A 26,479-nucleotide genomic window follows, 5' to 3' on the forward strand; every position below is an offset into this window, starting at 1 on the left:
TGAGCTTTAGGGGATCATCCCATTTGTTGGAGTTGCTCACTCTTTCATATGATTCCAGCCAATCTTCGACGTCTTTGTCATCGGTGCGGCTGAAGATGTCAGGATCTTGCTGACACTGCGCACCGGCACATACGATGGCTGGCGAAACCGGTGGGGATGTCGAGCCGGTGTTGTCAGGCATGACGTACATCAGAGTTCGGACCAAAGACGGCGGGTTCGCTGCAGGTCGTAGGCTAGGAACTGACATTAGCGATCAAATCCGCACAGTGCCCGAGCAGCGACAAGGCAAGCACACAAACCCTCTCCGAGATATACCAGGTAATCATACCCTTTCCCTTTACCAATCCCAAGATTGAAACCAGCGAGCGCCTGAAAGGCAGCCATAGAGGAGCACTGCCCAAACGGCCCTAAACAAGTTGAAATGGTAATGTGCGTAACGTTTTGATCAATTTCGCTTCTACCATATGTCTTAAAAGAAGGCGCAGCTCATGCAGCTCTGAGGCAAATAACGGAACAACTAGAGATCGTTAGCACATAAACAACAACAATAAAGAAAGAAACACTTTATGTTCGTTATCGAGGAATAAGAAACTTATCAAATTACACAGCACATGAAAATGACAGAAGAAAAAAAGAAAGAATAAACCAAGGGTCTGAATCAGCCAGCCCTGCCAATAAACTGCAAAGCCTCAACTGAGGACATCTGCGTTTTCAATTCTCGGCCCCGTTGTGCAATGAAACTCAAAATTATGCTCGACTGAGCTATGCTGTTGCATAACTTGCTTCGCACCTTTTTTTTTTGCGTAACTGGCTCGTACAACAAAACAACACAACGAAGCTGCGCCTAACGCGAAAATATTTAAATTGAAAAATAAGAAGTACAGTGGAATCTCGATGATACGATCACGGCTAATACGATTTTCCGGATGATACGAATTTTTCTGAGGTCCCGGCGGAGCCCCATTACTTCGCAACGTGCTAGAAAACGGTTGTTATGAATTGATTTTCGACCTGTGTCGGTTGATACGAATAAACGCTGCCCCTCCGGCAGCCGTGAAAGAGAACAGTGCGCAGTCACGCGCGTTTTCCCTTTCTCTTTTGGTGCGGAGGCGTGGACGCGGCGCTGGACAGCGCGGAAGCCGCGACTGGGCGTGAGGAGTTTGAAGCAGTGGCGCTTTTGTTGCTTTTGTGCTTTTCTTTTTGCCTCTTCGCTCGCTGCGGCGGCCGCACTTCCCCACGCGCAGCCGCCGCAGCAAGCGAAGGTTCTTGCGGTCTATCCCTTCAACGGAAATTGAGTGCCGTAAGCACAGTGCATACAAAGGTCAGAGCCATGTGGAGATCGCTTTCAAGATACGGTGCGTGCGACAACACCGACAGCTGGCACAGGCGCCGCCACCCCCCCTCTCCCTCTCTCCCGCGCTACCTTCTCACTTTGCTCCTTTCGCGTGGGGAGATTGCGTCGCCAGTTACCCTTGCGCTCGATTGCAAGATAGTAGTAGTGATTTTATTGAAGAAGAAAATGACGCTTATTTCTGCTGCCCAATAGGGAGCACGGCGCAGCGTCAAGGTTGCAAGATACGCATTTGGCGCCGCAGCACAGCGTCGCCCTCCCTCCCATACCCCCATGGCCTTTCGCGCAACGGAAGTCGCGTTTGCTCTCCGCTGTGCGTTCGCTGTCCGTGAAGGCGCGCGTCCCCCGCGCGCTTTCACTCGCACATACGGCGCGCGGTGACGATTATCGCCCCTTGGACTCGTGCGTCACGTCTCATGCTCCTCCTCCGCATCGCCCTCGTTGATCTCCTCTCCCATCGGTGGGCGCACCTCGTGCTCGCTACCGCCCTTGTTGGCGAGATTTTCCCGCGGAAGCAGCAATTTCGTCTCACGCGGCTGCACTGTAAGCGGTATGCGTATACATGGAGTTCTATCGGAGGATAAACGGGAGTCAGAAAAGGCCGCGTTGTAGCCAGTTCTGCAATATAAACGGTTAAATTATAAGTGGTCTATACTGTAAAGTCTTTTTACGTACGTGTGCCTGAGTGAGTTCACCTCTCGACTCTTTAATTTAGCTAGTTTTAATTGTGTTTCGATGATACGAAATTCGGCTAATACGAATTTTTTTCGTGACCCCGTGAGATTCGTATCATCGAGATTCCACTGTACTTAATATAACAAACATAAGACAAAAAAGCATCGCACTTTATTTACAAAGAAGAAACTTGTGCATGCGCTTAATTCTACAATTACTCAGCTTAATGCGGACTCGATTGGCTCGCAGTCTGGTAACCTTTGGGCCACACCAAGGGCAACAAAGGGCGCCAGACATACACTGCTGTCTGCAGTCACCTGCCCCCTTGTCTACCCGCGGCTTGTTTTCTCGTCGCTGAAGGGGAGGCCATAAACGCGGGAAGAAGAGCCATTCTCCCTTTGTCCTCGTGGTGCATTTCATTTCAGCGAGTGTTCGACTGGCCCGGGTCATACGCGCATGTTTCAGCCAGTTTGAACCTTTCGGCCGCACCCTTACTCGCAGCGACGCGCCCTGTTCTGTTTTAACTCGCCTCTGACGACGCCTCAGTTTTCTGAAGTTCCACAATGAACCCCTTGAAGTTCGGCGTGATGGCGTGTTCCCCTGTCTTACGGGCGGTGGTGTGGCGTCTTTCTCAAGTCTTGGCTGCGCCGAATACTTTGCTCGTTTGACTATGCGCCGTCTGAAAAAATTTTGCCTTGCTAGGTGGTCACTGAATGTGCCGCTGAAAACCCTGAGCATCGGGTTCCCGCCCTGCTTGGCTGACATGACATTTTTCTCTCCTTTTGATGATTCCGGAAGATCGCTCAAGTTCGGAGGTACGAGGAAGGTTTTCAGCACTACCTTCACCTTGATAGGGCTGCTGAAACAAGCTTCACCACCGCAGAGAATGTCCTCCGAACGGTCACTGTTTAGACTTTCGCGGGATAATCACTCTCTACTTTCGGCCATGCCAGAGAGTTACTCAAGTGCTGGGGCACAAGGAAGGTATCCAGCCCTGCACAGACCCTGATAGTGATGCTGGAACAAGCCTCGTCCCCGCAAGGAGGGCTCTCCGGGTTGGCTGCTGACCCGGTTTCGGTGTACGCCTGCATGGCGCAGTGACCAAAGCTGGAGTCCTGAGCGATCTCCGCTCCGTTTTGCTGCTTCGGGTCCTTTCTTGGTTCGGCCGCCACCGTATCCCGGTTTATCCTAGACGATTCCGGAAAGTTGCCCATGTGCCCAGGTACGAGGAAGGTCTCCAGTGCCTCCTTAATCTTCTCATGACCGCTGGGACAAGCCTCGTCCTCGCAGGGGACAGACTCCGGAATGGCCCCCGATTTTATACCGGTGACGGCCTCGCTTTTCTCACGCTCGGGCTCTGAGGGTTCCGCCATCTCGCACTTTTCGTGCTCTTCTCTCACTGGCGCGTCCTCAACCGCGATTTCTACTGCGACCTGTTGCTCAGTCGCCTCCGGAGAATGCACTTTCTGTCCGTCACTCTGTGCCTCCCTATCGCTCTCAAATGGAATACCAAAACGCCGGAATAAAGCTCTCTTAGCTATGTCGTAATTCCGGTACTCGTCATCTGAAAGGCTAGCTAAGACACAGGCCACGTTGCCGGGAAGTACCCCCAACAACCCAACAGACCAACAGTCACGGTCCAGCTGTACCTCCGCGCAAATCTTCTCGAAAAAAGCAAGAAAGCGTTTTATGTTTTCGCCGTCCTTAAATACGTGCAGCTTAGACCGTGCCTGCAACGCCTTGAGATACTGGATTTCCCTATGAATTTCTTCCATCCGAATTTTGTGCTCTGCCTGTTCTCATTTCCGTTGATCTTCCTGCCATTTGTGTTTGCGTTCCCTTTCATCCTGCTCTAGCTTTCTCTGGCACTCCCTGTCCTGCCTTATTTCAAGTTCTTTTTCTCGTTCGCGTTCCCTATGGCCTTGGATATCCTCCCTAGCTTCCACGATTTCCCCATCATCTCTGCCACTTGCCTCGATTGCATCAATGACCTCCGCCTTCTTTAGCTGTTTCCCACAATCTATCCCGAATTCCCCGCATATCCCGTTTAGGTCCGTTCTGCGCAACGTTTTCGAGTCCATGGCTACCTCTGTTTTGCCGACAAGTTTCTCAAGGAATTAGTGTAGAAGCAAGGTTTCTTTCAACAAGGCTTCTAACACCCTTGTTACCAGGAAGAACCACGTTAAGCCTGGCAACTCTCAAGGAGAAAAGGTTGTGCACTCACCATGCCGAAGTCGAAGTGCTGCGCAGACTATCTCACCGTCATGGCTCGGACGGGGTAGTCGGCTCGTTCACAGCTCATTCATTATCTCCGTGAGCGACCGTTTTGAAGGTTAGACGGCCGATCACGACACTGTGTTCTTCTAAGGTGTTTCCCTTCTCAAAAACTGGAAATATCTCGGATAATTAATATTGTGTTTCACTTTTCTAGGGACTCCAGAATTTTCACAGCTACTAACAAAAAGCCATCACATTGCAGCCAGTGCCAAAAGCCTGATAAAATCCCACTAATCTAAGGCGGCTTATTTCCCTATTCCAGCGATGCATTTCGGAAGGTTGGGGGTCGCATGCTTTAGTAAATTTCTAACTGCCTATATTCTAAAAATGTCGCCTTTGAGCAGCGCAAGCCTTCTGCAAAGTTAGCAGATCAGACTATAATATGCAGGAAAAGCACAATGAGTAAAGGGGCAGTTGCCACACCTGCAGTTAATTGTAGTAACATGTTCTATGAAGCATTTTTTTTTTTTTTCATTAGCCTGTTTGAATCAATGAGAAAAAACTAGTAACAATCTCTGCATTTAGCCAATTATCAAGTGCATGGGAGATGGCATTGCTCACACTTTACATCTGTTGCTGTAAGCTGCTGCTACATTGTGATGCCATCCGCACTGGGGTCATGATTTCCTGAATAGTTTAAAATATTAAACATGCCAAAATTATTAAAAACGCTGAAACCATTGCCACATGCCACTGTATGTGACCTACAAAAAAAGACAATGTTCAAGTTATGTTGAAAGGCTTCTGTAAGAGTTTACCTTTGCTTGCAGCAGGTAAATCATAAGGAAATTACATAATGAAACAAGTAGGCATTCCTTATTGCATATATTACTTTCTTTCTTAATCCTTTTCATGTTTAGCATCAATCTGTGCAAACTGGCTTTTCCTGCTTGCTGTTCCTTAGCTAATGGTTCTGTCTAAGTACATATGGTATCCATTATTTCAGCTTCATACAATTTAGCCTTTTCATTGAGTTTGATCATGTTCAAAACTCCCAAAAGGTACCATAGTTGTTAAACACTTTGATTTGAATACTGTTCAGTTCTAACCAATTTTTCATGTCCTGCAGAGGTTGAATTATCGGATGTCAACTGTACTAGGTTTCCTTATTATTTAACCAATTGCTTGTAGGGTTGAGCTGGGATGCGTGTTTTATTTGCTAGCTAATCTTCATCTTTCAGGACTTCTTATTCAGTTTAGCGAAACCAGAGGTAAGTATGTGCTGGGCCTGCTGAATTTTTCTGTAACATAGCTGGGCCTGCTGCATTTTTCTGTAACATGGGAATTAAATTAGTTGAAATTCCAGTAACAATGGTATTCTGTAGAATTTTAGCATTCATTTTCTCTCTCACCTTTGGTAGCTTCAGTCCATGCTATGGAATAGTGGTGCTAGATGAATTGATTGCATGTGGATCTCATTGTTTAGAATGCACAAGTTCAGTACTGCTTCCAAAATTCGACTTTAACGCTTTCCCTACTACACCCATTGCGCAGCGTTAGAATGCTTACGAGGGCTACGAATGTCATTTTTAAGATCTTCCACACCATTCACAGGCACACTGCGTCATCTGACGTATAGTAGGAGAACTAAACTTTTGTTTCTTATGGAGTTGCTTTTTTTTACCACTTGTAACAATTTTTGAACGGGCTCCAAAGATACGTGCACTCGTCAGAGTTGAAAGCGATAATGGGCGCGTTCAGAAGGGGCGTGCGCACTCCGAAACATCGTAGATCTCGCGATTGTGCGGTGTCTGCAACTGATTTTATCGATGGCTTGAGCAGCAGTGATACTGAAGATGCTGCCTTTTCATCAGACTTCGATTCTGAGAGGGACGATGATGGAATTCAACCCGGAACTTGAGGATGCACCGCTAGTTTGTGCTCCTCCACCAACTGAAGCCATTCAGCACTAACCAGCTAACATGGAGACGTACCGAGACTGCAAGAAATGTTACGACAGCAAAATGCAGCAGAAAACAAGAGTTTACTTCAAGGCTTGCAACGTTCTCTTATGTTCCACATTGGGGATGAATAAAAAAAAAGTTAGAAAAATATTTCGAATTAAAACTTTTCAAAGTAAAGTCAATGTTTATTTATTTTTTTTTTAATTGGAGACAATAATGCGTTTCCTACATTATTGAGGGAGTGACCCAATAGTATACAAACAACAACCTTGACAAGTAGTATTTCTATGTTATGTAGCTTTGGTACTCCGACTTTGTGCGGCATGGCAGCAGTTGCATAATAAGTTGACAAGGTGCAGGCAATGGCAGGATTTATGAAATGCATTGAGCAGCAATGTTGATTCTCTGGTTGACTTTAGCCTTTACACAAGCTAACGTCACAGTGTGGGGAGTATCACTTTTATAGCTACCATGTTGTTTTCTTGGTGCATGATCATGTTCAAAGTTCCTGAATGTGTATGTGCTACCTATATTTAGCATTCACAAAATAAGTTTCTGAGATGAAATTTTTTGTTCTCTTGCTTTAGTTATATTGTCTTGGTAATTTGGCATTAGTTGTCAGTGGCTCCTCATTCAATATCTCCAAAATAAGGATCTGCTCATTGTGTTATTTTTATTTCCCTAAAACCATAAAAGCTTAACTCACCTGTGTGGATAACAAGTGAGTAGTTCTCTAGACTAGACTGTTTATTTCACATTTTCTCAGGTTTCACATACTTTTATGTCAGCACAGGCCAAAAAATTTAGTCTAAGTTCCGTTAAGGTGGCTACTAACGTGTAACTTCTGAAGGGCTTAATGGCTTAATATGTGGTGCATAGTGCCTACTGTGGCCATCGAAAACCTTAAAAAAGTAGTCATCAAAAGAATTTTTTTTTTAACTAGATTTTACTAGTGTAGGAAAGCAGACATGCTGACAAAACATACCTGCAGTTATGTTGTGTCAGGGCATTTGCCATCTAGAGTTCATGTGCCTGTGCTGCTTTATTATTTTGTGTCTCATGTCCCTTGCTGCAGGCTTGAAATTTTTCTTTTGTTTCCACAATGCAGATCCAAACTTGGATGAAAGGATGCGCGGCATAATTTTGGGCCTGCAGTCGTCGTTCAATGATCCAAGCAACAAGGCAAAACCTTTCTTTACGAGCATTGTTCATTTACCGATGTAACAACTTGTTTTGAGATAAGTCGGCGCACTTGAGTAGTGTTTCAGCTAGTGTACAAAGCATACATAATTTGATGGTATACTACAAAAGCCCACTGTTTTGCTTAAAGGGACACTAAAACAAAACAATAAATCAACTTATACTGATAAAGTATTCTTCGAAAACTCTGCTGGTGTTAATTACACTGCAATAGGTCAATTATTAGAAAAGAAAATGAAGCTCAAATTTAATTTTTTGAATTTCGCGCAGTAACCTCGACGTCAGTATTCAGTGTGACGTCACGACTTCAAAAGTAATTTTTTGTATTTGGGCCACATTGGCTCGGCAAAAGTTCGCGAAACTTGCCATATTCAGTCTTGGGCTCCTTTATAATACAATGTAGTCAATCTTTACCGCTCAAAAATTAACTGGGACCCAGAAGACGCTGTCAAAATCCATGACGTCACGGTGAGCTGGTGCGGGAACTTCAAGGTGGCGTCGCCACTCTCCTCTGTGTTTTTTGTTTCTTTCTGGCTTACCAAGCGGCTTCTTGCGGTAAGAGGGGTATTTTCGGTATTGTGGAAGGGTAATCTACTGATACAGAAGAAATCATTTTTCCCTTTAGTGTCCCTTTAATATTACTATTATTATTTTTATTTATTTATTTTACTCTTATTATTCCGTGTACCCTCAAATATAAAAGCATCGTAGAGGGGAGTGGGTTACAAACATTTGAACAGCAATGGTAAAAATATGGCGTTGTACAATAGGAAGTAAGAGCAAGTTGATACATACAAAAATCTTATCAAAAGGCAAAAAGAACAAAAGAAATATTTATACAGTGATAAAATCACTGTTTGAATATCAGCGCAACACTCGCGCCATTTCTCGTACTATTCTGCAACTACACCAAGTTACGCTGGAAAGCTGGATTACAGGAGACGTGAAAGCCATGCAGGGAAAACATCGGGATGTATGAGAGCCAAGCGTCCCCAAACATACCGATAAGCTGCTTCACTTAGAGTGAACTAGCAAGGGACGCGTGCGTACTCATGGTGGTGCAAAGTGCCTTTCACTCCGGGCAAGTGAATGACCCTCTCCGTCGTCAGCTATGCCATAGCGATGCTTGTGCACCCTTTTCCTTCATGGTGGGCTCGCATGTTATTAGCAGCGCTGTGGCAACTAGCAAGGAGCAGGTGCACTCTCGCGGTGGCACCGAGCAAGCAAGTCACCCTTTCTGTCGCCAGCTATCGCCATCATGGTGCCTGTGCATCCTTTTCCTCCATGCTGCGTTTGCATGTTATCAGTGGCATGCGGCATCGCACCGCGGCAACTAGCAAAGAGCAGTTGCACTGTCGCGGTGGCACCGAGCAAGCGAGTCACCCTTTCTGTCGCCAGCTATCGCCATCATGGTGCCTGTGCATCCTTTTCCTCCATGCTGCGTTCGCATGTTATCAGTGGCATGCAGCATCGCCCCGCGGCAACTAGCAAGAAGCAGCAGGTGCACACTCACAGCTGCCTTTGGTGCCAAGCGAGCGACCCTCTCTTTCACCAGCCATCGCCATTGCGGTGCCTGTGCACCATTTTTCTCCACGCTGAACCCGCGTGTTATCAGCGACGAGCGCTGCCGCCATGGTGCCGCGGTGCTGTGGAAGTTGTGCATCACGGAACAGGCAAATGTTACTTTGCACATCCTTGATGACACTCGTTTTAGACTTCCGCAGAGTTGTGCTATTTCAGCTGTGCCTTCTTAGCTTTTATGGGGTGGTCGCTTTTATCGAATTACTACTTATATCGCATTTTTTCGCCATCCCATTCATTTCGTTTTAACGAGGCTTTGCTGTAATTTCTCAAAGGCCTTAGGAAAGTTGAAGTATATTGTCAGATTGTTTGTGACAGTGAAGAATAGGGCACTGCCAAAGGCATGAGGTAAGAACTTCAGCATCCTCAGGTGTGCCAGTAAACACACGGTTTTTTGACAGCTAGTACAGTCAAACTTCTTTATAATGAAGCTGCATCCACAACAAAAATACAGTGAAACCTTGGTTATGCGTCCCACAATTTTGCAACATCCTGAGTTTTACACAGATTAATGCAGTTCCGGCGAACTCCCCATAGAGACAATGCATTAAAAACCCTGATTATACTGCGTGAGATTACACACACCCCGTCTCGTACGACAGCCCGTGCAAAACTGCAAACCTGACAGCAGACGCGTGACAAGTGCCACCAGCCTCCGGCAGCTCCCTCACGGTGGTCCGACTGGTTTCTGAGCTTCCAGCCTAGTCTTTTTCCTTCCCTCGCATCCACTTACCTTCTCATTGTTTGTTTCCTCTCGTGTTGCTCACCCGCCACCCGCCTTCGTTGTTGTCTCATTGCGCTTTCTCTTAGCAGCGCTTGCTCCCATCAACTGACGTGCCTGTGTATATGGCCAACGACATTTTTGGTGCTGTGCCAAGCTTGCTATCTTCGTACAGTGCCAAGAGTGATGTCGGCCACATACTTGGACATGTCCATTGCCGAGTCTTGCGGAAGTGAAACTATAGGCTCATTCTAGACATTCCACCATTTTCTTTGAGGCGTGGCAAAGGCGCGACACATACAAAATGGTGCTAATGGGGAGCCTAATAAACTAAATTGAAGGCAATGAACCTAACGTTCCCGATAAAGCAAAATAGTTTGCCTCCTCAGTAAAAATAAGCAGCTAGAGTTCAAAGCAAGTGATTATTTCGTCGAAAACCTCTCTTGCTTCTGTCGTATGCCTCATTCGCCAGGATGCTTGTCTCCAACAAACAGAATGAGTCATTGTATATTTGCGCCAACGCGCTTGTTTGCGTTGTGCAAGCGCCGACTCTGCCATATCTCATTTACTTCGCTGCTTACTCGCACCACGTGATGAAACTCCAAGGGGTCACCATGTGTCCATATTTTTAAAAATAAATTTTAAAGCCACAGTAGTGATAACCTCTGATGATGTGATAAGTTATTAATTTTTATTTCGAAATGAATGCAGTCGTAAAAAGTGCGAAACATCAAAGTCAAACATTTGTGTTGTTCAGCTAATGTTATTCCAAATAAATGAGTCATTTGGAAAAATGATTTCTCAAAGCAGAAATGCCAAGCCCCGCATGAGAGTGATGCAATTGCTATGAGCACAAATTATGAACAAAAGTTTTTCATGGCCCCAAACGACACGGAAAATGCAGCCATACATACACCTCTGAGCCGCCATTGCATGCGGCCGCTCATTACCATAGTTCGCGTGGCTTGTTACACAAAAAATTATGGTGGAATATCTCTGCAATGGCGGCCCAGTGCAACTTCGAAACGGCCCTTCCTGTGACACTCCTCACGTGATATTCCTTCAGTCAACAAGCTGACATAGCGGCTATCTTGGACCGCCACCTCATATGTATTCACGAAAGATGCATTGCTTCTACACACTACCATTCACTTTATTTTTAAAGCGCTAACATCGCTATACGGTTGCCAAGGACCAGAAAGGAGTGTTATTTGAAAAAGTCTGCACCTCCACGCCACATTTCATCGCCTTAATGGAAATGCAAAATTGTGTTTTGCTAAACTTCCGCTTCCAGGTACAAATGGCTAAACCCGTTATCTCTCAGCAGCCAATCAGAGAGCAAATATGGTGGATAATGGTGCCCTTATAGCTGCCATTTGTGTTGAAAATAGAACCTTATCTCCGAAAATTATTACCTGAGAATGCTACCCTAGCGCATATGGAAAGCACGAAAGCATTTGCGAAAATTGGACCAATTAGCCACTGGAAGGCAAGCAAATCGTATCAAATGCGTGTCTTCACAGACGCAGTTATGAACTTTTTGTTTACATGCGAGTACACATAACTTCTCACGCATCTGTCATTGGGATTCTGGTTTTGCACGGGTAGTCGTATCTTGCCTACACTGCTGGCTGCCACCTCGGATGAGGACGATGCCACAGATGCTGCCCTGCTTGTGCCTATGTTCACGGATGTGCTGCATAGCATCGACAACATTCGGAGATTCGTCTGTGCAGTCAGCACTGTAGGTGACCTTGCGGTTGTTCCTGAGCTTGAAAGACAACTCTTACTACATCGCTCAAAGAAAATTTATAAGGAATTTGCCGATTTTATGTCTGTAAATGAGAAAAAGAACATTTTAGCATGCTTGCAGGCGTGGATCGTGGTACACAGTATGCTAAATCTCTCCAATAAAGAGTTATTCGCACCTGCAATGCAGTATTCATTTCTCGTTTACTTTTTCAGCGGTTTTAGTTAAATTGAAGCTCCTTGTTACTCTTTCGCTTGAAAGTTTGTATTATAGACATAATTCTTGTTGGTTGGATTATAAGACGTTCTCACGGTGGTCCCCAGAAGGTCGTATAATCAGGGTTCCTCTGTACCTTCATTATAACCACTATTTATTGTGAGCAAACGCACTGATAGGCAAAAAAAAATGTAATCAGTCTATGCAAAACAAACTGAAGCATGCTGACTTCGACAGGTCAGTGAGAGGTCTCCTGTTTTTATGACCTGTCGGCGACTTGCTGTGCCAATGCATGGCACGTGAACAACACTAAATTACAAATGCACACTTTGCACTGTTCTCAATGTGCAACTGGGTGATCCCTCCGATCATGCAGGACTGGTATACTGGCTTGACAGCTCGTGGCCAAAGCACACATGTGCATCCAGAGTGGGCTGTTTCGTGTTGTTTTGCTGAGTATTTGACATTTTTGCTACCAGAATTGTGCCGCATGCAAACAAAAAAATTGCTTTGGTATAACCATTACCTTGACAGATCTTTCTTTTTCAGTTTTGTTCTAGAAGTAAAAGGCTCACTGAAATCTGTGTTCATTAATTTGTGTTCACTATATATTGTGTTAAAGGGACCGTCTGTCCACATTCAGAACCAGCTGGTAACCATGAGATGCCTCTTCATTGCATCCCTTTAATATGCATACCTGCTTTATCAGCACCTATCTCACTGCTGTCACTGTCTTTCTTCTCATCACTAAACCTGGTCACCGTAATGAGTTACTCATCTAACACACCACTGGATATCATTCTCTTGAAATCCAGTGGTGTGTTATATAGTGATATCCAGATTTAAATCTTTCTCCTTTCACTTGCTCCTTACCAGGCACTTCCACTTTACAACTGACAGTGCTGTGCATGTCCAGCATAACTGCATCCACATAGACCTAATGTATGCAATTTTTTATAAGGTGCACTTTTGCTGTCTGGGACAGTGGCAGGCACCCTCCCCACTGTGTACACTGTCTATGCAGTCATCGGGCAGTCCGAAAAAATGAATGCATGCCCTTTACTGCCCCCAAGGGCTCAAATCGCCACAGGCAGGTTCAAAATAGCTCTGAAGACCTGCATGTACACTTATTAGGTGTATTGTAGCTCGTACTGTGATAGGAGACGGCGGGTGCATGCGTGTATAATTAAGGAATACAGACCGTGCCCCGTGACAACTGTCCCTTCCCACTCTTGATATGCTTCACTGCAATACTTCGCGGATGCTTCACTGCGTAACTTCTGTATTGAGGCGAATCTAACTTTCGGGAATTGGCATTATGCAACGCGTCGTGCTTTCCGAGTTTCCAAGACATTGGCGAGGATTACAAAGGTGTAGTCGGCGCCATTGCTAACTGCAGTGAATTGTTTCAATGAAGAACATGGCACCGAACAGAAAAAAACTTGGTAGCGAAAGGCAACATAGCTAGGCCTAGCGTTGCCGCAGTAGTGGCTACGGCTGCCAGCAGATCTGCGTGCGAGACCGCCGGTTCGAGGAGGCGAGATAATCAAAATGGCAGTGGTGGTGGGTACGATTAATGCCGTTTCGGACCTGTGGTCATGGCAGAAAGTCTGGAAAATCGAATGGTGAAGGTTTTTTGCGTCCAAAATTTCAGATGTTTTTATACATTGACTCTATGGGGTACATGGTGGTGCCGTGAAGGCGTCCGAATTACCGGGCGAGTCCGAAAAATGGGGCATCTGGAAAGTCGGTCGTTGACTGTATAACAGTAGCTCGTCACTTAGAGTGCCTGACATTCTGCTTGGCATGGGCTATCTGCTGAGATACTGGTTAAGATATTACTGCCAAATAGCTTTATTTTGTCTTCGCTGCATAGTGAATAAAACATTTGAGGATCAGATTTGTATTACTCCCCATTGGTTCCATTAGCTTTCTTTTTCTCTTAAATTCATTGACATTCTGTGTAAATCCCAGAACTACAAATGCATGACTGAGGGTGTGTTGTTGGGATAGTTTGTTATCAACCAAAGTACCGAAATGCATAATAGAGAAGGTGAACTCGAACGGCTACTTGGCTGCTATTGTCTGAGGAAAATACTACAATAGCTGGGGATCTTGAGTTAGTTGTTGAGCATTCATATTGGACAAACAGTGCTAAAGCTGACGAGGACTAATTCACTGTTTCCGTACCGCGCCCATTGGGCATTGTTAGCCCTCTAACGATGGTTCGTAACGCCGCTTTTGAGACCTTCCGCGCCGCTCACGGAAATACTGCACTATTGGACGTGGAGGAGGAGAAGTATATTTTAGTTTTACGAAAAGTTCGCATTGTTCCCACGAGGCAGTGTTTTTTAAACGCACTGCGAAGTTTCGTGATCGTCAAAGGAGAACGAAAAAAATGGCCGCCCGCTATCGATGGTTTGAAACGCTGCTTTCCAGACCTACCGCACTGCTCACGGACACACTGCGCCATCGGACGGGAAAGAGGAGAAACTATATTTTTGTTTTCTAAGCAGTTCGTGTTTTTCTCACAAAGCAGTGATTTTTAAATGCACTCCGAAGTTTCGCGATCGTCAAAGCAGAACTCAAAAATGTCCGGCTCTGGAAACGGCGCACGTGCTTCGGGAGATCGCAGATATCGCGATTCCGCTGCCTCTCCGGCTGATCTTATCGATAAGTCAAATAGCAGCAAGTCAGAGGACGCTGACTTTTCGTCAGACTTCGAGTCTGAAAGCGACGCCGACGCAAACCAGCCCGGAACATCGGCGGCCGCAGCCTTGGTTATAGTATTTTTTTGTAGCCGAATACCTGTTCAATGAAAAATTTAAGTTTTTTCGGAGTAGTGCCTAATAGGCGGCTATACAATTTGTATATCTCATAATTTTTGTACCATTTTTTTTTTCTTAGAAGATACAAGCCTGTCTTTACTAACTTTGTTCAATTTTATCGCACAATCTTGATTTTAACAATTTATATCATTTTTATGACATACATCTCGTTAATAAAACTTTTATGCGTGAAAAGTGCATTCATCTTGCTTTCTGTTAATGTATTACATTAAATATTGAGTACAGAAGTTCCTTCAGAAAAAAACATCTGCCGTAACATACAAAATACACCTATTTTCCCCATGATAGGGAAAGAGGTAAGGTACCGAGTAAAGTCCAAATTTCATCGCAGCCTAGGTACAGGTCCTTCAATTGAAAGGTAGAGTTGATATTTCTCCATACAATCATCACATTTCTGACGTACATTTCACACTCTGTGGTGAAGTTGCAAGAAAATATAACTTATTCTCATTTTCCGTGCTCCGAAATATTCTGAGGGCGGCTGTACATGCACAAGTGCTCTCGCATTTTCCTCCTTAGTCCTCATCTGCTTCAGCACTGTTTGTCCAGTATATCAGAAGAAGACTCGGAAATGTTCACTTCACAATGTATGCCTGCACCCAATGCAGATTCTTTTCTTTACTGCCTGGTTAGGATGAGTCCATACATTGCATTTGCTGTCATTGTGTGCATGTAAGTCTTCAGCACAGGCATTGGAAAGGGTATACAGTCGATCCTGAATATAAAATTTCACTGACGATTACACGATACTCCCTAATACAAAATTTGAGTGCAGCTCTATATGTGTTTTCATTTCGCAATATATTGGCTGGCGCGGACAATCTGTCTCGTGCGGCACGTTGCAAATGAATCAAAGTGTGGCACGACTGCCTCGCCAATCTGGAGGTTGCAAGAGGCAGCGCGTGGGGGACGCGTGGGCGCGATTCACAGCAGCCGCTGCAGACCGACTTCCCAGACGATGCACACCACACACAGCCATCGTTGCTGCACTACGCTTTTCTTCACACGCATTTGCCACACCTTCCTCTTCCGCTTACCTCCTCACGTCTTTCATCCCGCGCTGCGCTCCTCGTTCGCTCTTTCATTTTCGCAGTGCTCGTTCGCTCAGTTACGCCGACGCTCGCTGCAGGAAAGGGTGCCTGCGAGCTGCGCTCTAAAACTAGGATTTATTGACTTATTGTCTATATCAAACAGTTGTAAAATCCCCTTGGAAATCCCATGCAAAAGTATTGTGATGTACTATGCGTATATCGAACTCCCATTCACCGCCATGATATATTGAAGGCTGCGCTGTGCCACACCCCTTCAAGTGCACTTGTCCTAATGGAGACGCATTCACTTCTCACATCATCAAAAATATTTAATGCCGAGGAAATTGAAATAGAACTGTTTTGGCAGATGCTGTCTAAAAGAGATATTGAATTTGAAGGGCGTACATGTCACAGAAGAAAAATGGGTAGTTTAGCTCGCTGCGCATATGAATGGCTCATGCAAACTGCATCCATTCGTTATTGGCCAAAGCAGGTCGCCACTGTGCTTCAAGAATGCAAAAGGCCTCCCGGTCCAATATTCGCTCCAGGGAAAGCATGGATGATACTCGATCTTTTCACGGACTGGTGCCGGGCATGGGATGCCAAACTGAAGTTGTCTGAGTCGCAGGATTGGCCTTTTGTAAGCAAGGGCTTTTGGCGAACAGCATTTTAGGGCTCCGTGAACGGCCAAGACAAATTCAAGGCCAACCCTTACTTAGATGCACCTTTACAGTTTGAATTTAACAAAACCACCGCATGCCACATCCGCACTTCGCAAAAAAACTTTTGCAGCAGCATCACGCCAGACTCATGTCTGTGCGATTCATGGGTCCGCGCTGAACGCAATTCATTCATGTTCGCATGGTTGCGGGAATGAGCTCGGATGTTGTGCACGCTGAAAGCCACTTTCTAAACTAACAGTCGGCGGTCATCGACACAGCAGCCCGAAGAAAAGGGCTGAGAACGAAAGGACCGCAAGGCGTCGGAGCACTGAGCGGCACACAAGAAGGGACGCATGGATTTTAGGGTGGTCGAGAAGCGAGGATGACTGGTTCTGCCAGGAAGTCGGCTCCAAAACCCGACACAGTACTCTGCCTGGCTCATTGCCCACATATGCATGACGTTAGGCTGCTTAAACAGCATATTGTTTGTTATTGTGGGCTGTTTAAACAGCATATTGCTGGTTATTGTAACATACATGCGACCGAGCACTTTCACGCGCGATTCGCAGTACTGGTGCACTGATGGCGGTACGGTATGTATCCATACAAGCTATTTTGCTTCGGCAGTGTATCCATTTCTACCTTATCTTGAACAAAAACACAACAAGCACTTCGACGTACACAAGGTGCACTGTGGTCTCGCGTCCGGGCGATGCGGGCTTTTAGGGTTAGCATTTTGGTCAGTATATCAAATCCATTCTGTAGCATGAATGACTTGCGACATCCCTGTGAAAAAAATTTTAGCATTTGTGTGTTCGACGTGGCCTTGGAGAAGCAAATCAGTAAATTCCTGCTTTTCACGATCTCAAAAAACTGACTGAGACATGTAGAGGTCTTGGGTAAGCTTTAGATAGGCATATTTTGTATTTAGAATTATCAATATATCAAACTATTTCGTGATCTCCTTTGAGTTTAATATAACCAGGATCGGGGACAGTAGCATTTCTGCTTTTCCAATTCACAATAGAGAGTTACAGGTGAGTGCTTGTATTAATCTTCCCTTTTGTGCTTTTCACAGTCAACTGCTTTCTTTTACTAAAAAAAAGAGGTATTTCTTGCTACAAAAGTGAAGCTTCAGGAATGATTTCTTGAATCTTGTCTGCAGTGATGTGTAGCCAGCTTAACTTGAAACTTCTAATTGCTTCTGCAGCACGAGCTGCTGTTGAAAAACAGAAGACATGCTTGAGGATGCACATTTTTGTTACTGCTATTTGACTTTAGGCACTACACTGGTTTGCATTGCAACCAATGCTCATGGGGAAAAAAATGTGGGAATTAAAATGTTGGAATGTAGTCAAAAAGCCACTAAATGGGCTTAATGAGGTCCACAGCGGTGATAAGGACAGGGCAGTTAAGAAATACAGCATACATAATGATGGATCCCTAATAGCTGACAGTTGTTTATTGTATGTATGTAACAGATGTTGCTAGAACACATATTCAACTCATGGATATGTTTGTGCTATGTAAACTACCACAATGATTGTACTTTTACAGTACTTCAGTTATGTGAGCAGGTGGCTTTGTACACTCAAGTTTGTCTTTGGTCCTTGTGAATATGCTGAGAGCTAGGTTCTGATGTCCTTGCTTTGTCATTTAAATTATTTGCAGGCAAAGAAAGTGTTGGCCCAAGTCATTGTTGCTCTGGCACACCATGGTTACCTTGATGCAAACGGTGGTCACTCAATGGTTGAGTTTCTTGTTCGACAGTGTGCTCTTCCAGATGATACAGTAAGCTTTATGTGCTCGTACCACTATCTGGTTACTTTGCATGACAGACCTTCCTTTTGCAGGTAGAACACTGTGATGTATGTACATGGCTGTGTTTGTTTATCCTGACTGATATGAGCGGTTGTTTCCAAGCTTGTAATGTACCTTATGTTTGTTTTCTTCCAAGGCCAAGCGTCCCACCGACTTTGACTATGTGAGCAATGAGGCACTGCGTACAATGTGTGAAAATGTTTTGCAGCTTCTAACAACCACTGTTGATGACATTGACAAGGTAGGTGAATTTGATAGGCATAAACCATGAGTTGTTGCTCATATCTTGTTGTTCTACCGTGTGTGTGTGTGTGTGTGTGTGTTTTTTTTTTTGCTTTTTGATTTCAGATTATGTGGCCTTCCTTATTTGAGTACTTGTTGTGTGAAGAGTTGACTCCGGCTGTAGGAATTCTTTGCAAGTGCCTTGCTAATTTTGCTTCGAAGAAGCGGGACGCAGGTTACCCTATCGAGATCAACTACGAGAAACATGGTGAGCAAGTTTTATTTGCTTTTCAAATTCAGAAAGTTTAACCTGCAGTGGGATAACACAACTCTTTCGATTCCACTCTCTTCATCATTCATCATTGCATTACACACTGCTGTGATGTCACAATAGTTGGTATTGGTCACTTCATGCATTAGTGAATAAGAAAGAAATAGAATCAAAGGAAAAAAATCAATGTCATTCAGCCCCTGCTTTCTCTTTCATTTTGGACTTTCCTTTTTTTCTTATGTTCAACACTTTGACCTATGCATGTTTTTCAGAATTACCCACCATGGCAGTTCAGAACTTATTGCACCCTGCTGCTGAGCTTGAGGCCATGGGTTAATTTCCTAGCTATCATGACTGAAAATAAAATTATAGGGGTGGAATGCAGACACGCTTGTGCACCGAGCTTTCGATGCATGTTAACCCTGTAATGCCCAAGCCTAGTTGCAAATCAAGGAAAATTGGAACGAATTGTTGACATTTATTTCTGGCCATGGAGAGTACATTTGTAGAAAAAAAACATAGTTCTTTTCAGTTATAACTTAATTACTGTACAAATTAATGAATGATAATTGGTTTGTTAAACTATACACATCAGAAATTTTCACTCCAGCATATCAAAAATTCAGCTGTGGGCTTTCCATTAAGATCCCCACGCTTCAGTCAGCACTTTAGTGCATCAAACTCGATGTAACATATACAGAGTGTTTCAGCGAACACTTTCAAAAATCCTTAAAGGTTGCCTGTGGCAGATAGCACAAGTCTAGTACATGAGCTAGTCTACTCGAAGAGGCGGACATTCCGTCCACAAGAAATTGAACTGCATAATCGACTAATTAACAAGAATTCACTAATTAAGTTTTTTAACTAATCGCCTGATGGCCCATATTGCAATTTACCAATTGTAGCCGTGGAGGTCGCAAGGCGGATCCACTTGGAATGAATTCTCGGGATGACGTCAGTTTCGAGATATTAATTCCAGAACTTTGCGAAGAAATGCATTGGCGTTCCAGTTACTTTTGTGCTTCAATGCATAAAGCGACGTTTTGTTAAGAAAGTAACTGGAACGCCAATGCATTTCTCCGCGAAGTTTGGGAATTATTATATCGAAACTGGTGTCATCCTGAGAATTCATTCCAAGTGGATCCGCCTTGCGACCTCCACGGCTACAATTTGTAAATTGCAATATGGGCCATCAGGTAATCAGTTAAAAACTTAATTAGTGATTTTTTGTTGATTATTCAATTATGCATTGCAATTTTGTGTGCAAGTTATGTCCGCCTCTTCGAGTAGACCAGCTCATTAACTAGAATTGGGCTATCTGCCACAGGCAACCTTTAAAAAATTTTGAAAGTGTTCGCTGGAACACCCTGTATATAATACATGGGGCATTACAGGGTTAATGAATCCCCATGTGGGCCAAAATTAGTCCGGAGCGCTCCACTACGGCATCTTTTATAGCCCCATTATTCAAAATCATCAAAACTTCTATTCAGTTAAAATTCAAATCTTAAAGTCTTTAGTCAAAATTTTTATTACCAATGTTAGTGCTCAAAACTTTTATTGCGCTGGTTCTTGTGGTATCCTGAGAGGTAATGTTGCAAATGTCTAAAATTTACTTTAAACTGCATTCATTCCTGTTAGTTTTTGGAGCTAGGTCTCCTGGCTAACATTCCATATGCTTTCTTATTGTAAAAAATTTTGGGTGAATGTTTATTCTGTTGCCAAGAAAGCTAATATATCTGCCAGAATTGGCAACATTTTCTTGTTTTTGGAAACTGGGTGTATTCTTGCATTTCTTCACTGCTGTGCAGCAAATGTACCCAAGCCACAAGCCTTGCTGGCACGATTGCTGGTTGTGCTGGGCTCTCCTTTGGTGCACCATCACCGAGGAGTCCATGTCCTACGCCTGTTGCGTTGTTTGCCTGCACTAGTGCACCGTAACCTGGTCGCCCTCTGGGACACTGTTCTACCCCAGATGACTTCTCAGTTGCAGTGTAAGTAGCTCTGTCTGGGTTTAAACTTACACCACTAGTATGCAGGGGAATTGGGCTGGACTGATGGGTAACTGATCATTTTTGATTTTTTTTTTTTTTTTGAAAAAAAGGGAACTGATTCGCAAAGAAAATAAAGTCTGAGCTTTTGTTTCTTCATTTCCCCAGACTGCAGCACCACTCTGATGTGCAAGGAGTAGCTTCTGGAATTCGAGGATGGCATTGCCCCTTGTTTTTCAATTTAATATAATTTTCTGGCATGCCAAATCTCCGCACTCAGTAAAAGTTGCTTGTATATTGTGAAAGCTTAACCCTACCCAAATAGCCCAAATAAGTTTGACTTTAGTGCTCCAGTGGTAGAACAGCTGCACCAATTGTGCCGAATTGTGGAAGAGCAGTCCTCTGCGCCATACTGCTACAAAACAGCATTTTAGTGGAAAATTTCACCAAGCTTGTGCCAAAACAAGCATAAGAATGAAAGCCTTGTTTCGTTGATGCTGCCTTGCTAGTAAAACTGAAACCAAAGCCTAAAACACGCTACTCATCATCCTAAAAGTTAACAGAGCGGCCATAGCCATGAATATATCCAATGCCGTCGCTCCGCCATTTGCTGTTTTCGCTCTTCTGTTGCTTTTCTCTCCGATGGAGATTCCGATGTACTGCTGTTGTGCAGTCTTGTCGTCTGCGTGATTTGTAATGCAGTTCGGTATTCCTCGTACTAATGCGGCATTGAACTCACTTAAGGAGACTGTTGGGGGTCATAAAAAAGCCTCGGATAATGCCGGGTCACACATTGTCTGGCTTAGATGTTGACGGTATTATTTCAGAAATGTTTTATAATACACGTACTGAACTACTGACATATAATTTGCGTATTAGTAGGGACCTTGTAACTCTGCACAATCGGAAGTGCAGATTCCGTGATGGTAATTAAAGCAGCTTTCACATGATCCAAGGCACAGTTATGGAGTTACACAGTCCATGGAGTTAGTCGAGTTACGCAGTCCACTCTTCCCGGCCAGTGGCCTATTTTCATAATTTCTTATCCAAAAACTACACTTATCTTGAAATTTTCGGTTTTTACGGCTTCAAGTTAACAGGAAAGGTATTAAGGAAAGAATTGCACTACACAGTCCATGAAGTTGCTCAGTCCATGAAGTTGCTCAGTCCATGAAGTTGCTCTGTCCATGAAGTTGCTCAGTCCATGAAGTTGCTCAGTTCATGATATTGCACAGTCCATGAAGTTGCACAGTCCATGGAGTTGCGCAGTCCATGGAGTTGCGCAGTCCATGGAGTTGCGCAGTCCATGGAGTTGCGCAGTCCATGGAGTTCCACAGTCCATGGAGTTGCACAGTCATGAAGTTAGTCATCGAGTTAGACAGTCCACTCTGCCCGGCCAGTGGCCTATTTTCATAATTTCGCTTATCCCAAAACTACACTTATCTCGAAATTTTCCCAGTTTCTACAGGTTCAAGTTAACAATGTTGTACTGTATTAAGGAAAGAATTGCATTAATAGGAGTTGAATTAATGGAAATACACAATATAAATCCCTTTTCAGAGCATGTCGTGCTGGAATAATGTTCTGCGTTGACGTATCGTATTTTTACAAATATAAGACACGTTTGTTTTTCATTCACACGTTGGCATTCTTCTGTGGATCTTGTACAGGTTTTAAAACTGTTGAATAGCTTTCTCACACCCTTTAACAAAAGTGAAGGCGAATAATTTTAATCTTTGTGAAGCAAACCCATAAGGTAAAATAATTTTTGTGACATCTTAGAACAAGCCGGAGCATTTCATGCCTGCAGTGCAGCAGCCCTAACAACAGCGTCATAAAATACAGCTCTACAACAGCAGTGTGGGCACGAAAACAAGCAGTGAGTAGCCCAGCTGAAGATGTACTGATAGAGGTTTCGTTGGTCTGATTTTCCGGCAGCGGCCTAATTGACAGTCATACGGAGTTATAGCTTTTTTATAACTTCTTCTAGGGGCTTTGATAAAAATCTGTTTTATGATGTTGCTTCAAGACAAACCTATACTCTGTGCTGGGTGTCTGTGTAGAGACCCAGTTCTTTTGTGTGACTGCAAAAAAGAAAAAGAACTATTTTTATGTATTGAAGATTTCTCTGGTGTTGAAGAGTTCTGCAGTGCAAGTTGTACTGAACTGTAGAGGCAATTTTCAGCACTGTTGCTGATGTAACGATAAAAAACAGGTTCCATAGAGAGAGTAAGCCGTTTCATGTAAATGACAACAGTAATGTGACCCCTAATACACGTCCCAGATACAACAGACTTTCAAGGTCTGACCATTTCTCATCTATTCAGGTGCAATGACATGCTCATTTACGTACCACCAAGTTCAGGTGATTCCAGTTGGAATCATGCAATAAATTACACCATAAAGTGGGCAATGTCTGGTTGGTATTTTTCGTTCGACTCGGGATGACTTCATACCAGAAGAATTAATTTTTTTTTCAGCTATTCACTCATAATTAGGGCCTGATAGGGTTACTTACACTTGCCTGTGATAATCCAATGTGGCCAGCCAGCCAGCTGAAATGGCAGTGCAAGATTTATTGAAGGCACCATATTCTTATGTAGATGGTTAGCCAAGGCATTGGATGTATCAAGGATGACTCACTGAACACAGACGGAGAATACAGTTTATCTGCACAACATTAGGACAGAATGGCACTCAAACATTAACATGCATATGGGTATGCAAGGTAGGGACCTAACAATAGCATTTGGAGTGCAGTTTGTCCCATCATGCATAAATAAACTGGGTCTTCTCTTCACAAAGGCATTGGGGCCAGGCACACTTGTGACTTTATGAAACCTCTTGGCTAGACTACAAAATGTAGCGCAAACACAACCCATCAAAATTTGGCAATGGAACTGCTGCAGTTTCCGCCGGAAACGAGGAAATCTAACGCAGTTCATACACGCACAGACACACACACCAGACATATTGGCACTACAAGAAACATACATTGGACCTAAACTGACTGGATACAAAGAACACCGCAATGGTCCGATTAAAACAGCAACATTAGTGTCAAAGAGGTTAACCGCAATCGACCACACCCTCAGCTCCAAACGCATATCGCACGTACTCATCGAAATCATTCCTGTAGACATGAAAGAGCCTAGCTTCTTTGTCCTCAACATCTATAGTGCCCCTAAAGAGCGGGCAGACTGTTTCGATGGGCTCTTCAAACACATACTAAAGGAAGCAAAGCAACGGTTACTTATTGTAGGGGACTTCAACGCAGCACACCCAACGTGGGGTTACAAGACCACTAATCCAAAGGGTCAACGGCTAGCACTGACGATAGCCCAACTAGGCTTGACCATACTTACAGACGCAGCCCACCCAACGAGAATAGGCAACAGTGTCAGTCGAGACACCTGCCCCGACCTTACGCTGATCAAAGACATCAGGTACCAGGGATAGCACAACTTCGATAGTAGTGACCCTCGGTAGTGACCACAATATAATAGAAACGCATCTAATAACACCGCGAACAAAAATCAAAGAATGTAAAATACGAATGACGGATTGGGACAAGTTCCGACAGCGGCACAAGCAAAAAAGCACCAACGAAACCTACGAAGGCAGCTTGAAACCAGAAACTCTGCAGGAATGGATCCGACAAATTCAGGCAGACTTCCGTGCGACAACGAAAATCATCGACACGTCACCAGAACATCCTGATGTCGACAGGCACCTATTACACCTTTGGGAGGCTCGCCATTGCCTGCAAAACAAGTGGAAAAAGCAAAATACAATCGCAAGCTCAGGCAGTGGATATCCGCCTTAACAGCCCAGGCGGAAAGTTACGCAACCGAACTAACGCGAAACAGTTGGAAGAACCTATGCAATCAAATGCAGGGTACCTTGGGCACCGCCAAAACGTGGGTACTGCTTAGAAATCTCATCGACCCCAATCAAACCAAAGCAACGAGCAGCAAAACCCTTAAAAAAATCTTGAGACAGACACCTGGGACTGATGTGGCCATAATACAACAGCTGAAAGATGCTTACATAGGTACAGGCCCCAAACCAACTTAAATAGATTATCCGCATGCGGAGCCTTCGGAATTAGACAGAGACATCACACCACATGAAGTTAGAGCGGCACTGCATCGAATAGTACGCAACACCGCCCCGGGAACAGACGGAATACAGTACCGGCTTTTAAAAAACCTCGACGACAGATCGATAAAAGAACTTGCAGATTATTTTCAGTACCACTGGCTAGAGGTCACGCTGCCGCATGAATGGCGGCACGCCGATGTTACAATGATGCCAAAACCACGCAAGCAGCCCTCTCTAAACCAACTGAGACCCATCTCGCTCACATCATGCATAGGAAAGTTATTTGAAAACGTCGTCCTGGCAAGGCTTCAGCCGTACCTAGAAGAGCAAGCCTTATTGCAGCACACAATGTTTGGTTTTCGACCGGGGCTATCCACTCAAGACGTACTACTGCAAATTAAGGAAGAGATAATTGACCATGTCAGCACTCAACAAAGCAAAGCCATCCTTGCGTTAGACCTGAAAGGCGCATTTGATAACGTAGCTCTCGACCTCATACTCGCCAATCTAGCGGCAACAAAGTGTGGCCGACGACTATACAATTATGTCTGGCCGTTTCTTAAAGATCGCACTGCGACTATAGGTATAGGAAATATACGTTCGGACTCCATCCCTCTTGCGGGAAAAGGCACGCCACAAGGGTCAGTGCTTTCCCCCATGCTATTTAACATAGCTATTAGCAGACTACCTGCACTACTAGATGCCATACCGGGAATTAGGCATGCGCTTTATGCTGATGATATCACCATCTGGGCCACCAGTGGCTCAGATGGTGAAATACAGGACGCACTACAAGCAGCAGCCGATGTCACCCAGAAATATGCACGAGCAGGGGGACTTACGTGCGCAGCTCAAAAGTCAGAACTGCTCATAGTAAAAAAACTCCAAAGGAAACATCACCTACCGCCTGATATCACGGTGACTATCGAGGGTGAACCTGTAAATAAGGTTAACGAATTACGCTTACTAGGACTCCACGTTCAAGCCAATGCGAAAGCGACATATACCCTGACGCTACTGAAGAAACAGATTAATCAGATAGTGCACATGATCCGGCGAGTCACGAACCGCCGCCACGGCCTAAAGGAATCCAACGTCATGTGGATCATACACGCTTTCATCATAAGCCGCATTACCTATCACGCACCTTACCACCGACTCACCCAAAACCAAACAAACCAGCTAGACACACTCATACGAACAGTGGTGAAAACAGCGACAGGCCTTCCTATCTACACCTCAACAGCCAGACTATTACAGCTTGGTTTGCATAACACCATGGCCGAATTAATCGAAGCCCAGAAAGTCGGTCAGATCGAACGACTAAAACGTACATCGACCCGAAGGCATGTACTCAGACAATTACGTTACCCAACATCAGAGTTTGCCCCACGAGAGCTCCTATCAATCGCTCCAAACATCAAAGAAAACATTACAGTGGCCCCCATACCTCGGAATATGCACCCCGAACACCATAAAGGCAGGCGCACTGCACGTGCAATGGCACTGCTCGGTGCAGTGCAACGACCTCAACACCTTTTATACAGACGCCGCGTGCTACCCCGAAATTACAGCCCAAGTGGTAGCGGTGGCTGACTGGAGGGGCGAAGCACTATTATCAGCCACAATACGCACTGACAACTGCACGGAAGCGGAAGAATGTGCCATAGCCCTCACCATCAGTGCTCAACCCCCAGATAAGATCATACATATTCTTACAGATTCCCAGCAAGCATGTCGAAACTACGCACAAGGACGGATTTCACTGATCGCTCATAAAATTCTACACAAGAAGCAAAATATTCCACTAGTTCACCTAGTCTGGACACCAGGGCATGCGTCTCTCCCTGGTA

The 26,479-nt window shown here is 44.5% G+C and overlaps 1 protein-coding gene across 1 annotated transcript in view; it reads left to right on the forward strand.

Annotated features, from left to right (window-relative positions):
• The window catches only part of LOC119436147 (maestro heat-like repeat-containing protein family member 1), a 267,656-nt gene that overhangs the window by 95,300 nt on the left and 145,877 nt on the right, over nt 1-26,479 (forward strand). Inside the window, exons 12-16 of the mRNA XM_037702909.2 lie at nt 7,316-7,389; nt 17,889-18,008; nt 18,175-18,279; nt 18,387-18,528; nt 20,343-20,525. Of these exons, the coding sequence (XP_037558837.1) occupies nt 7,316-7,389; nt 17,889-18,008; nt 18,175-18,279; nt 18,387-18,528; nt 20,343-20,525 (624 nt within the window). The remainder of the gene's footprint in view (nt 1-7,315; nt 7,390-17,888; nt 18,009-18,174; nt 18,280-18,386; nt 18,529-20,342; nt 20,526-26,479) is intronic.

Source organism: Dermacentor silvarum, chromosome 1 (assembly GCF_013339745.2).
Source record: "Dermacentor silvarum isolate Dsil-2018 chromosome 1, BIME_Dsil_1.4, whole genome shotgun sequence".
In the NCBI taxonomy this organism is placed as follows: Eukaryota; Metazoa; Arthropoda; class Arachnida; order Ixodida; family Ixodidae; genus Dermacentor; species Dermacentor silvarum.